Consider the following 14,588-nt stretch of genomic DNA (forward strand, 5'->3'; position numbering starts at 1 on the left):
TTAACTTATTACAAAAAAAAAAAAACCTTATTATAATGTTGTTTGTTTATAGTCTGATTCCGTAATTTTCATCTGAGAAAGAATAGCCACTTGTTATATTTGACTGACTTAGTTTGTGGAGGTATTGTTTCTAGTTGCATTTGTCTGTTTAAAATTGGTTGTGTTTTCCAATTTTTATTTTGAGGTTTTATTCCAAAGATTTTGAAATGGAAGCAGTGAGAAGTTTGAAACATTGATCCTTTTTATAATTATTTCTATTTTCACATGGAAACACTGTTAGCTCTGAGAATGATCTTTTTGTTGGTTCCTGAAATTTGAATTTTCCTGGAAACAGAAAAAGGAAACATGTGTCAAAACTGCATCCAAATGCTAGCTTCCTTCTAGAATCACTTTGAGAGACATATTTTGAGTGAATGCTTGTAGCAGGTGTGATGTTGCATTTAAAAACCTAGTTTTGTGTCCTCCCCAAAGAACAATGATGAAGACCAAGCTTGTTTAATATATTGTGTTCATCATGGGTATGTCACGGCCCTAGGTTTTCCTAGGGTTTGGAATGGGATTTGGAGGAAACTGAGGAAGAAAGAACAGAATGGAGGGGGGAAAACAGAACAGAAAGAGGGAGAAAATCAGAAGTAAGGGGGTAGGGGTTCAGAGGAAACAGAGAGGGAGAGAGGAATTGAGAGGGGAAACAGAATTGAATTCATTCATTTATTCCTTATTCTCTATTCTACAACCTATTTATAGGCTGTTACATCCATGCAGTTATTAACAAACTAACAAACTGAAGTACACTCTACACAGCCTAAGGTACTGTTACAATTGGGAGCACTGACAGTCTATTAATTCACCCAAGAATCCAACAAATATAACACTCTTTACACTCTCACTCACCAGCACAATCACACAATGTAAACAGAAAGTAAAGAATTGTAAAGAATAGAGTTAGAACAATCAAACCACATGAAGAACACTGACAATTTATCCTGGTTCAAACTGATAAATCAGTCCTACATCTAGCAATACCGAGAGCAATCCAATATGAATGAAATTAGATACAAGAGTTCCCACACTTCCTCTCACACACGAGTACACTGTTCTCTCTTGAGATTACACAGAACTTTTCTTGACACAAAGTCTTTCCTCTTGACATACAACACTCTACTTGTTTACAACATAGAGCTTTCTAAAAAAATGAATGATACCCTAAGCACTAACTTGAGCCCCCTATATATAGGCAATATGACGATTACATCAAGAGAATTAAAAATATGACAATACCTAAAATACCCTCTAACTAATAGTTATCGTTAAAAGCACTAAATGGTCACTAATGGCCTACTACAAGGGATCCAACCAAGATCTCTCTATCTCTTCCTTCTAGATCCTTAATACTCAATGCAAAACATCACAGGTACAACTAAGGGAAAATACAAACAAAAGAACAATTACTATTAATGCCCTTGGGGTCATGACAATTCCCCCATTCTCGAGCGGTTTCTTGTCCTCAAGAAACTTTTTACAATTGTGCCTTCGTTGTCACCCAATTCTTGCCGGTTCTTCTCCTTCGTTCTCTACTCCTTCCATGTTCAACACTTATAACATAATCCTAATTTCCTTCTCTACTCCACAGTAGATGATTTGGCTGCATTAGGGCTTGGGTAAACCTTAGAATTCACATTTACTTGATTCCCTTCCAATGGTTGTGTCATGTATCTAGGGTTTAGCCTAGCGTTTGGATTGGAAATTGAGAGAATTTGAGGGAATTTGACACAGCCTGCAGCATGTGTGTAGAGAACTAACACACGAATGATACTCTCTGTTGGGTTTTTGCATGGAGTTTTTTTTTTTTTCTATCTATAAGATGAAGAATAGAACTTGTTTGAAGAATAAGGGCGGTTGGATTTTTTCTAAGTTAGATTAGTTAACTTAGAAGTTATATTATGAGGGATATTTTAGTCTTTGTATAGGCTTAATAGTAGGTCTTGTAATTAACGCCCCTATGGTTTATAAATAGTAGGCGAGGGTTGGAAGTCGGACATAACAATCATTCACTCATTCATTTTGTTTCTCTAAATACAAGTGAGATTGCCGAGGGAGAAAGGCTTAGAGAGAAAGTTTATCTTTAGTATTCTCTTGTGTGAGGGCAGTGAACTTGTGTGAGAGAGAAAAGAGAGTTCTTGTAATCTTGTTCAACGGTTTCTAGTGGATTTTGCTCTCAGGATCAAGGCTAGATGTAGGATTGCATATTGCAATTTGAACCATGATAAATTAGCGCCTATTGTTTGGTTTGACTGTTCTTTATTTTAATTTCTTTGTTGTTTTTCATTTCCAGTTTTATATAATTTGTTGTGGGTTGATTTCTAGGTGAGGAATGGAGAGAGATTGGCAGACTAGAGTATTGAATTGAGTTTCTAAGAGCTCCTAATCCTAACACTTTCAAATCAAGAAGTTTGAATCACCGAAACTTAGTCTCGAGTAAGAGAAGAAAACCAAATAGGTCTTGCTGAAGAATAAAATCGAAAAAAAAACTGTTTACAAACCCTAACTAATGAATATTTATAGTGTTCGGCCACCCCATGGCATTATTTTAAATAAAAACTAATTAAAATCTTGATCAAATAAAACCCTAAAACATATGAAGTAGAATAGAAGCCCTAAAAATTATGAAGTCGTTCGGACCAATTTGGATCAACTCTTGAACTGATGCCCTCTATCTTGTCTCTGAACCGGTTTTAGGACTGGTTGGAAACAGTGACTACATCATCTACCTCCACTTAAGAAGAATTCGTCTTCGAATTATGATCCAGGTATTACAGCTCCACATCCATCAAATACAAAGAAAGATCAGCAACATTAAAAGTTTTGGAAATACCCATATGATTAGGCAAATCCACAACCTAAGCATTGTCATTAATCTTCTTTGTAATCGTGTAAGGACTATACTTCTTTGGTTTGAGCTTGTTTTGCTTTCCTGTTGGAATCTTTTCCTTCCTCAAGAATACAATGACTTCATCTCCAACCTCAAATACCTTGTACTTCCTATGCTTGTTAGCTGCCGCTTTGTACTTCTCATTAGCTTTGTGCAACTTTTGTTTGACATCCTCTTGAACCGCTTGAACTTGCTCGACTAAATCACAAGCTGCAACACTAAAACCTAGTACCTTTGGCAACTTCACCAAATCCAATGCATGATTAGGAACTTTTATGTATACAATAGAAAATGGTGACCTTCTTGTTGAACTATGCATGACGTCGTTGTAGGCAAACTTTGCTTGAACTATGACTAAATCCCATTGTCTTGGCTTGTCTTTGCAAACGCTGCGAATCAGATTTAAGGTACTGTTCACCACCTCTATCTGTCCATCAGTCTGGGGATACGCCATGATGTTGAAATTCAAAGATGAATCGAACATTCTCCACAAAGTAATCTCAAAGTGACTCAAGAACCTTGTATCATGATCTGAAATAATGGTTTTAGGGACTTCATGTAGTCTAACAACTGCTTTCAAAAACAATTTGGTCGTGGGTACTGCATCTGCTGTCTTCTTACATGGAAGAAAATGCATTTTTTTTTAAAACCTGTTAACCACTACAAAAATAGAATCCATATCTCATTGAGTTCGCAGTAAGCCCAACACGAAGTTCATAGACAAATATTCTCAAATAGCATTGGGAATAGGCAATGGCATGTAGAGATTGGCGTTAGAAGATTGCCTCTTAGCTGTTTGACATACATAGCATTTGGCCACAATAATAGAAACATTTCTCCTCACTTTAGGCCAATAATACCTCCCCATAATAGCTTCAATAGTCTTATCTCTGCTAAGATGTCCTACATAACCACCGCCATGCAAATCCTGAATAATTTTCTCATGAAGGGATGTACAATGAATACATAGCCGATTTTCTTTCATGAGAAACCCATCATACACATAAAAATCTCCTGACGGTTGCTAAGACATGCATTGTTCCCACATGTGCTTGAAATCATCATCCTTAGCATATAAATCTTTCAAACACTCAAATCCAACAATCTCAGCACTAAGAGTTTTGATCAAATCCACACGCCTACTCAAAGCATCCGCCACTAGATTATGCTGTCCCGACTTATGCACAATTTTATATGGGAATTTATTAACAAAAGCAGACCATCTAGCATGCATATCACTCCTCAGTTGTCTTTGACTACTCAAATACTTAAGAGCTTGGTGATTCGTGTAAAGAGCAAACTCTTTAGCAATCAAGTAATGTTTTCATGTTTTAAGAGCCCTCACAACTGCATAAAACTCCTTATCATAAGTAGACCATTTTTTTCTGGCTTCACACAACTTCTCACTAAAGAATGCAATTAGTTTATTCTCTTGGGACAACACAACACACCTATACCCACTCCACTCGCATCACACTCAACCTTAAACAATTTGTGAAAGCTTGACAAAGCTAAGATAGGAGCGGTACATAACTTCTCTTTTATCAAGGCGAAATTTTGCTCTTGTTCTTCACCCCAATGGGACTTTTCTTTCTTTAAACACTCAGTAATTGAACCCACAATACTACTAAAGTGTTTAATGAACCGTCTATAGAAAGCTGCTAACCCATGGAAACTCCTCATACCACTCACATTTTTAGGAGTTGGCCACTCTCTAATAGCTCTCATTTTCTCCTCATCTACCTTTATCCCTTTTTTGCTTACAACAAAACCCAAGAACAACAAACTCTCACTCATAAAAGTACACTTCTTCAAATTAGCATAAAGTTTGTTTTACCTCTGCACTTTCAACACCTCTCTAATATGCCTAACATGCTCATCAATAGATTTATTATATATCAAAATATCATCGAAATACACCACAACAAATTTTTTAATGAAAGGGTGTAATACCTGATTCATTAGTCTCATGAAAGTGTCTGGTGTGTTGGTTAGTCCAAAGGGCATGATTAACCACTCAAATAACTCATCCCTTGTCTTGAAAGCTGCCTTCCACTCATTTTTAGGGCGGATTCTGATTTGATGATAACCATTTCTGAGATCAATCTTGGTAAAAACAATAACCCTATCAAGTTGATCAAGCATGTCATCGAGTCTAGGAATTGGAAACTTGTACCCAATAGTAATCTTGTTGATTGCTCTGTTGTCAACACACATCCTCCAACTCCCATCTTTCTTTGGTGTCAATAATGATGGCACTGCACATGGACTCATATTAGCTTGAATGTGCCCTTTTCTCAACAATTCCTCTATTTGCTCCCGCAAAATCTCATTCTCCTTAGGACTCATCCTGTAGTGAGGTAAGTTAGGCAAACTAGCACTAGGAACCAAATCAACGTGATGTTGAATATCCCTCATAGGAGGTAGCTCATTAGGCAACTCCTCAGGAACCACATCATGAAATTCCTCCATCAATCCCTGCACCTCCACTAGGATTTGATTCACTTTCAGTGGCTCACTCACACTCTCCCCATTTACAACTAACAAGTGAACCTCTCGGGTATCCTTACACTCTCTCACAAACTCAGAGTGTTTATGTGTAATGGTAAGAAAATTCCTCCCCTCCACTTTAGAGGCTTTGGTTTGGTTCTTTTCCACCATAGGTAACAAAGTATAACGCATACTCTATTTCTCAAGCTGATATGTGTTATTCCTATCTAAGTGCTTAGCATCCACATCAAATTGCCAAGGCCTCCCAAATAAAATATGGCTAGCATCCATATCAACAATATCACAATAAACTTTGTCAAAGTACTTACCAATAGAGAAAGGCACCCTGCAACGTTCATCCACATGTATGCCACCAACTTCTTTAATCCATCCAGTTGTATAAAGGTTTGGATGTTTCTCAAGAGTTAGCTGCAACTTCTCCACCATATCTCTTCCTATTATGTTCTCATGACTTCTTTTATCAATAATCAACTCAAATATCTTCCCCTTCACTGTACATCTCGTGTTTAAAAGCTTGTAAAGAAACAGCTAGGGCAGAAATAAAACTAGAAAGAACACAAGAAAGAAATAAAACTAGAAAGAACACAAGAAAGATTTCCAGCAGAGAGAAAAATAATCAAGCCTCTAAATTGATTCTGAAGATGAGTTGCTTTTAAATAGCTTGCCCATAACAAAGATAGCTCATAACAAACACATAACTACCGCTAATAAACATAAAGCTAACTAAGAAGAGAAACGAACAACATATGTAAACAGAGAAAGAGAGAGAAGCACATGACATTTAAACTAAACTACTCCAACACTTCCCCTCAAATCAGACTCCATTGAAGGCGAGTGATCAGATGTAGACAATGTTTTATCATCTGTAGAACCAACATATACAGGGGACAATGTCAAACCAAGTCTTGCTCGTAAAAACTTGAATCGGTCTCTAGGCAGCCCTTTTGTAAGAACATCAGCCACTTGACTAGCTGTAGGAACATATCTAACTTCCACTTCACCATTTTCCACTTTCTCTCGAACAAAATGAACATCAACTTCAATATGTTTGGTTCGAGAATGAAAAACTGGATTCTCGAACATGCTTTTGGCAGCTAAGTTATCACTCCACACAATAGGAACAACAACACATAGATAGCCTAGCTCTTGAAACAATGTTTTCAGCCACATCAATTCAGTCACACCCAAGGCAATAGCACGATATTCAGCCTCTCCTACAGACCTAGCAACAACAGTCTGTTTCTTGGAACCCCAAACAATGAGATTCTTGCCAAAATAGACACAAAAGCCACTGGTAAAGCGCGGAGTCACCTTGCAGCCAGCATGGTCTGCATCCGTGTACACTTGTAAGGACAAATCATCTTGAGATGGAGAGAAAACCAAGCCCAAGCCAACTGTGCCCTTTAGGTATCAAAGAAGACGCTTACAAGCTAACCAATGCTACACCTTAGGACAAGACAAAAATTGACTCAGTTTGTTAACTGTAAAAGCTATGTCCGGGCGAGTATATGTCAAGTATTGCAGTGAGCCAATGAGAGTTCTATACAAAGAAGGATTGAAAATAGTTCTCCTTCATCTATTAATGAAACTCCAGCAGCCGTAGGAGTATCACATGGCTTGCTATCAAGCATAGTAGCCTTTTTCAGTAAGTCAAGAACATACTTAGTTTGAGTTAGGTAGATACCACTGCTGTCTCTATAAGCTTCAACACCCAAAAAATAGTTCACAGAACCAAGAGTCTTAAGAGTGAAATGAGTGTCCAAAGCTCTAATACATAACTTAAGTGCATCATTATCAGAACCAGTGAGTAGTATATCATCAACATAGATCAACACATAAAGCATACAACCAACAGTCTTCTTAACAAACAAAGACGCATCCGATACAGCACGAACAAACCCCCACGACTGTAATGCTGTCCTCAGCTTCATATACCAGGCTTTAAGAGCCTGCTTAAGCCCATATAAAGACTTTTGTAACTTGCAGACATGTGTAGGGAACTGAGTATTAACAAACTCCTCAGGTTGGACCATATAAACTGTTTCATTTAAGTCTCCATTGAGAAAAACATTTTTTACATTAACTTGTTGGATGTCCCAACCATAGGTAGCTGCTAAAGCAAACAAAACTGGGATGCTTGGTGCCTTAATAACTGGGCTAAAGGTTTCAGCATAATCTACATCCGGAGTTTGATGAAATCCCTTAGCAACCAGCCTGACTTTGTACTTCAGAACAGAACCATCAGCATTGTATTTCACCCTAAACACCCACTTATAGCCAACCAGATTCATATCCTTAGACAGAGGAACCAAATCCCAAGTATGATTTTTCTGCAAGGCTGAATATTCTTCATTCATGGCCTTAACCCATCATGAGTCTAAAAGGGCCTCACTAACAGAATTAGGCTCAACGGAACTCACTAAGGCATGAGGAGAAGAGACATGTCGCTTTGCCATGCTTGTTCCACCAATATCTGTTGGATTTGCTATGATAGTAAACAAAACCACTCCAGCTATAGCTACAACAGGATCTAAGTCCAACAAAGATGATTTATGGTGTAGCTATTGCAAGAAAGCAAGACACAATAGAAAATTGTTTCAAACTGTTAGTGTACCTAGGGTTTTGATAGGAAATTGGAAGAAATCGAGGGGGAATTAGATTGAGAGGTAGGGAAATGCAGCAAGAAATGGGGAAGGATTACAAACAGAACAACAAGGAGAGGGAAATCAGAGGGATCGGGAGAGAGAGATCAGAGGGAAATTGAGAGAGAATTCATCAGAGGGAAAGTGAGAGAATTCAATTATCATTCAAAAACATGCATTCCCAACCTCTAGCTGTGGCTTATATATAGCCTAACAGCCTCCCACATGTACCCATGTGTAGTACAACAATAAGCATAACTGCCTATAGCCATGGATAAGGATCTATAACAGAAAAAGAAAGAAAATTACAGTTACTGCCCTTGTAAACCCTATTATATTTACTAATCTATGCATGGGGTCGTGACAATTCCCCCCTTCTTGAGAGAGTTCTTTGTCATGTACCTAGGGTTGGATTGGCAATTAGAAGGATTTGATTGAATAGAATCGAGAACATAATGATTGGAGAGGGAAATGGGACTGAAATGGGGGAAGAAATTAGAGGGAAATGAGGGAGAATTGTAGAAGGGAACAAGGGGGAGAATGGGAGAGAATTCTAGAGAGAAAAATGAGAGATTCAATATCATTCAAAAACATCCCTCCATCCGTCTACAGTAGCCCTTTATATAGGCATATCTAGCTTCATAACCACCCCCATGTGCTTCTAACCAATTGCTAAAATATCTCTTAACAACTATCATAAGCCTATTACTAAATTACCCTTTTACTACTCCTTGGGTCATGACATTCTTGTCCCCAAGAACTTACAGCAATTGGCCACTGCTTTTATCCAATACCAACCTTTTCTATTTGTTTTGTTCCTTTTTCTTTCTTTCTCCTTCTAGGCCTCTTCTTCTTCGTCCTTAGGTTCTCAAGATCAATTTTAGGCATAAGTTGACCCAAAACTTTAATAGAAGAAACCTTATTGAGTTCAAGGCCAATATAACCACCTCTTGTAATAGCTGTCCAATCAAGATTGGTCTTCAATCTAAGAACATGATCAACCACTCTTGGGTTGACATAGTTAGCATCTGAAACTTGGAGTCTAAAGGAAGGACTAACTGTGCTCGTGACTTCCTTTAATAATTCATCATCGTCTAATACAAGTAAGGATGGAAGACACGCATCCATAGCTGCAATTATTGTATTCCCCATAGACCAACTGTCATTCTCTACTGCAAAAATATCAGCAATATCCTGGAAATGCAGCAATGGAGAATTGTAGGCAAAACCTTTGACTTCTTCAGCTATCTCCCTTAGCTTTCCTCTAGCTACCAATTGTCCCTGAAATTCCTTACCAAATCCACACATCTTCACAACATTAGAAGATATTTAGCTGAGGATGTATCTCCAATCATACCATTTTCAGAAATAGTAAGGGACCTCAAATTTCTTTGCCAACCAAGAACCAATTTGACATTGCCGCTCAGTAGCTGGAATTTGAACAATTGAAATAGTAGAAAACTCTTCCTCCCGAGCTGTTTTTGCTCACTGTCGTACACCCAATATTTATCTTCTACAATTTTCTTCTCCATTGGTGTCCCAGTGTCCATCCTTGCAATTTCCCTTCCTGTACGGCCATACTGATTGCATAGGAAGGGATGAGCAAGTTCCACATGTTCCTCAATGGCTGAAACATGACCTCCATCACGACCTTTATCCCCAACATGATTTATAGCCAGATTATTTAATAAAACAATATCCCTGTTCGGACTATCAAATGCATGAAAGCCATCTTCGTAGCAATTTTTATCTCCAATCTAATTTATAGACTGCTTATCAACCAAATCATCAGCTTCCTGCCCTTATAAAATGTGGTCTACATAGATCTCCTTATCCAATCTCCTTTCATCTTTGGAATCGTAAGTTACCACTGACAAGTTCATTTCACTTTTAGCGCCAACCTTTTTAATATTGACTAATTTTTCAGTTAGACCTCCTAATTCCATGCAAATAATTCAACAACTCCTTTTTCTTTCTGTTTGTCGGAATATTCCTCTATATGAACTTCTTTTTCAAAATAATCAGATAGTTCCTTTGGATCTGTTGCCCTAGCAATTTGATCGTTACAGTTTCTCTTTAGATAATGCATTTCACCGCCAGTATAATCTTTGATATTGCAGTCATCCGTCTTGTTAATACTGCCTAAATCAAAATACTTCTTTTGCTCAAACTTGGAGGTAAGCAATGAATCATTTTCTCATAATATTGACTTCTCCTTATATTGCTACATTTTAAGGAACTCCTGAGGCTGTAATGCTTCCTTAACCATGTCCTTCTTCCAAAACTCTTTGTTACGACCGTTCAATCTTGATGATTGATTGTCTGAATCAATCCTCTTTTGATTAGAACTTCCAAAATGGTCATCTAAAACATCTCTTCTTGATTTATCAAAGAATTCAACGGGACTGCTGACCTAATACCTCTTAGACATCATCTTTGCAAACTCTTGCAGCTGCTCATGTATAACACTACCTCTCTCCTCGTGCATTTTGCTGACCTGATTATCTAATATTTTTTCCCATGTCTCATGATTCTGGCCACTCCTCATGATTTTTGTTGAATCCCATTGAAAATACAACATTCTTCTGCTGCAATTGAGACTCCAATTGTTTCATGTGTGCAATGCTCCCCATGGTCGACATCTCATGAATAGGACAAGTCAAAGACCAAGGATCAGGAGTTCTGTACAATCTGAATCCAACCCTTCCGTGAGCTAATTGGCTTTGAATTAGAATTGCCTCAAATGCAATTCAATAACCCAGGAGCACCCACTCGCCTTCGCCTTTCCAATTCGAACAAACTTAACCAGATTTCAAAGCCGAAATTAACCTCTTGTTTTCCTTACTTACAGCCTAGAATTCGATTGGAATCACCACATGTGGAATTCTTTTCACTAAATCACCGCGCAATCAGTTCCAATAATGGCTGAGGTCACCTTCCTGAATCGTGATTGCAGCAGCTGAAGTCCGCTGGTTCCATTGCAGCTGAGAGAGCGGCTTTTGTTACCTTCAGAAACAGATCATAAATGAATGCTGCCGAGGATCAACTGTTCTGATTTCTCTCCTAATCTTATGGCTGTATAGGCTCTCCTAATCTTATGTTGTAGCTGTTAGTTCCGATAATGGCTGAGGTTGCCTCCTTAAGGCAGTTTTCACAGAAAACAGAATGTTAGTTCTCAACTATAGCAAATAGTGGGCCTGGCACTTGAGCCTTTCAAGCTCTTTCTACACCTTCCTGTTTTTGGTAGCTTTCTTTTCATTCACATTTTTGCTTCCCAGCTGTTTGTTTTAGACATAATTCTGTTGGGTTTCCTTTGTCATCAATTTAACATCCTTGTTATGGTTTCTTTCAAAGATTGTGATTGGATCTGCATATGTTTGTCAAAGAGAATAATGTTCTCCTTTGAGAATATTAGATCTGAGAAAGATTTCACCCGCACTTTGGATTGTTGTGTTCTATGATGGTTTTAAATGGACTTAAATTGCAGGTTCTTGAAAGCAAGGAAGTTTGACATTGAAAAAGCAAAGCACATGTGGGCTGAAATGATTCAGTGGAGGAAAGATTTTGGTGCTGACACTATTATGGATGTAATTAAAGTGAACCTTGAGTTTGTTTTGTGGGTTCATTACATTGTTAGTGCTGCAACTTCCATTTAACCTGTTCTTTAAATGTTGATGTTTTTCATCAGGAATTTGAATTTAAAGAACTGAATGAAGTTCTAAAGTATTATCCACATGGTTATCATGGCATGGATAAGGAGGGAAGACCTGTCTATATTGAAAGATTAGGAAAAGTTGATCCTAATAAACTAATGCAAGTTACCACGATGGATCGGTATATAAAATACCACGTTAGGGAGTTTGAGAGAGCCTTTGCAATTAAGTTTCCGGCATGTACCATTGCCACAAAAAGGCACATAGATTCAAGCACAACAATCTTGGATGTTCATGGAGTGGTATGTGGCCCCACTTTTCATAATTATACGAAGCTATAATTGTGGGTATACAGTTTTTTACAATAAAAAAGTCTTTCTTGATCCTTTTTTGTGTGTTATATTTTCATTATTAATTATTCAGGGTTTGAAAAACTTCACCAAGAGTGCACGTGAGCTTATAATGCGACTCCAGAAGATTGATGGCGACAATTACCCTGAAGTAATCTTTTTTCTCTTCTGTGACAAATTATATTGCTCTCAATTGATGAAATTGATTATTGACACTTATTGTTAACCTCACAATTGTTGCAGACACTCCACCAAATGTTTATCATCAATGCTGGTCCTGGTTTTAGGCTGCTATGGAATACTGTGAAGTCTTTTCTAGATCCGAAAACATCTTCCAAGATTCATGTATGCAAACATTCTCAGCTTTTCTTATTGGGACACTTTCTATATCATCATGCATTCAGCTATTGAAATTTCTCGTATCATTCTTTTTCTGTTTGAAACCCTCTTTCTAGGTTCTTGGAAACAAGTTCCAGAACAAGTTGCTTGAGATTATTGATGGCAGGTAATGGGATTTTATATTTTGTAAACATATTGTTTACTTTTTTCTTATTCTAAGCTTATCATCAAATTTCTTTGGCATTTTACTGTTTGTTGGTTCTGATCTAAAACTGCCTCAATCTACCTCAACCTCAATGAAATTCTGTGACATGCAGTGAGTTGCCAGATTTCCTGGGAGGTACCTGTACCTGTGCTGATAAAGGTGGTTGCCTTCGTTCTGATAAAGGGCCTTGGAAAAAACCAGATATCTTAAAGGTATGATGCGCCTTGGGGTGTAAAGCATGTTTGCACTTAGCTTTTCCTCTTGTTTGCTTGAGCTGAAAAAGGCTTGTATATGTTTGTGCTGCAGATGGTTCTCAGCGGCGAAGCACGGCATGCTAAACAAATTGTTAAAGTTCTTAACTCTGAAGGGAAGTTTATTGGTTATGCCAAGCCTAAATACCCGGTATGAACTCTTTGAGAGTATATTCAATGTGCTGCTTGGCTGTAGACATGGTTTATAAATCTGCCTTTGGTTTGTTCTATTTGAGCAGATAAAAAGCTGTGATACATCTACTGCTGAGTCTGGATCTGAAGCAGAAGATATGGCTTCACCAAAAGCATTGAGGAATTATTCACATCTTCGTTTAACTCCTGTTCGTGAAGAAGTAGGTTCTTGACTTTCACTTGGTGATCTCTGTCAATTTATTTCCTTGGTTTCCAAATTTTCTGGCTTCTATTTATGTTACTGCACTGATTCCACAAATAAACAGGCTAAAGTTGCTGGGAGGGTGAGCTATGCTGGTAGCTTCTCAGGGTATGATGAATATGTTCCCATGGTTGACAAGGCTGTTGATTCTGGCTGGAAGAGGCAACCATCCTTTCAAAAGCTTGATGTTTTGAAAGGTAAGCGTACCTTAGATTTAAGTCCTTTTATCCTCTGCTTGCCAATGAGTAACTTCCATGCCTTGCCTTTGGATTTGTAGAAAATAGGTTAAAGAATGTAGGAGAAAAAAAGAACAATTCTCTATATTTCTTCACTATGCACGGTATTACGTTCCCTATAAATAGGGAAGAGAATTACAACTTAAGAAAGCTACACAAAACGGAGAGATGTGCTATACACTGTACAAAGGAAATAAGAGATACAAAGAAACAAAAATAAGAAATCTCTAAAACCGGACTACTTTCTAAATGCTAAGGATAGGATCTGTTCTGATTTTAGAAAAGCTGGATTAGGCGCCCATTCCATGATTCTATGGATCATTCAATACTCCCCCTTAAGTTGGTGAATGAATATCTATCATTCCCAGCTTGTTTACAAGCTCTTCAAACCTCTTGATAGGCAGACCTTTTGTTAGTAAATTAGCTAGCTAATTTTCTGAAGTAACAAAGGGTATACTAATCTTTCCAGCTTCTATCTTTTCTTTGATAAAATGATGATCAATCTCAACATGTTTGGCGCGGTCATGTTGCACTGGATTATGTGCAATACTAATTGCTAATTGATTGTCACAAAATAATTTCATGGGACCATGACTAGGGACTTTTAGATCATCTAGCACAATTTTCAGCCAAAGTAACTCACATAAGCCAAGAGCCATTGCTTGAAACTCTACATCAGCACTAGACCGGCCTACTATACTCTGTTTTTTGCTTCTTCAAGACACCAAATTTCCTCCCAAAAATACGTAGTAGCCTATTGTAGAGTGTCTATCCATAAGAGAGCCTCCATAATCAGCATTAGTGTAGCCTATGACTTCCAATTCCTTCCCTGATTTGAACAAGAGACCTTTCCTCAGTGTTGATTTGAGATAACACATAATTCTTCTAATAGCTTGCATGTGCTCTTCAGTAGCATTATGCATGAATTGATTCACCAAGCTGACAACAAATGCCATGTCAGGCCTGGTGTGAGATATGTAGATTAACCTACCCACTAACCTTTGATATCTCCCCTTATCAACCACCGGACTATCACTGGGTCCTAACTTCAGGTTAGGTTCCAAGGGTGTGCTTGCTG

General features: G+C 37.9%; 1 protein-coding gene across 1 annotated transcript in view; it reads left to right on the top strand.

The window, feature by feature from the left end:
- The window catches only part of LOC127801609 (phosphatidylinositol/phosphatidylcholine transfer protein SFH8-like), a 29,644-nt gene that overhangs the window by 2,196 nt on the left and 12,860 nt on the right, over nucleotides 1–14,588 (top strand). The window contains exons 4-12 of the mRNA XM_052336879.1: nucleotides 11,570–11,669; nucleotides 11,771–12,037; nucleotides 12,159–12,236; nucleotides 12,329–12,430; nucleotides 12,541–12,590; nucleotides 12,742–12,841; nucleotides 12,936–13,031; nucleotides 13,120–13,233; nucleotides 13,339–13,471. Of these exons, the coding sequence (XP_052192839.1) occupies nucleotides 11,570–11,669; nucleotides 11,771–12,037; nucleotides 12,159–12,236; nucleotides 12,329–12,430; nucleotides 12,541–12,590; nucleotides 12,742–12,841; nucleotides 12,936–13,031; nucleotides 13,120–13,233; nucleotides 13,339–13,471 (1,040 nt within the window). The remainder of the gene's footprint in view (nucleotides 1–11,569; nucleotides 11,670–11,770; nucleotides 12,038–12,158; nucleotides 12,237–12,328; nucleotides 12,431–12,540; nucleotides 12,591–12,741; nucleotides 12,842–12,935; nucleotides 13,032–13,119; nucleotides 13,234–13,338; nucleotides 13,472–14,588) is intronic.

The sequence above is a fragment of the Diospyros lotus genome, chromosome 5 (assembly GCF_014633365.1).
Source record: "Diospyros lotus cultivar Yz01 chromosome 5, ASM1463336v1, whole genome shotgun sequence".
NCBI lineage: Eukaryota > Viridiplantae > Streptophyta > Magnoliopsida > Ericales > Ebenaceae > Diospyros > Diospyros lotus.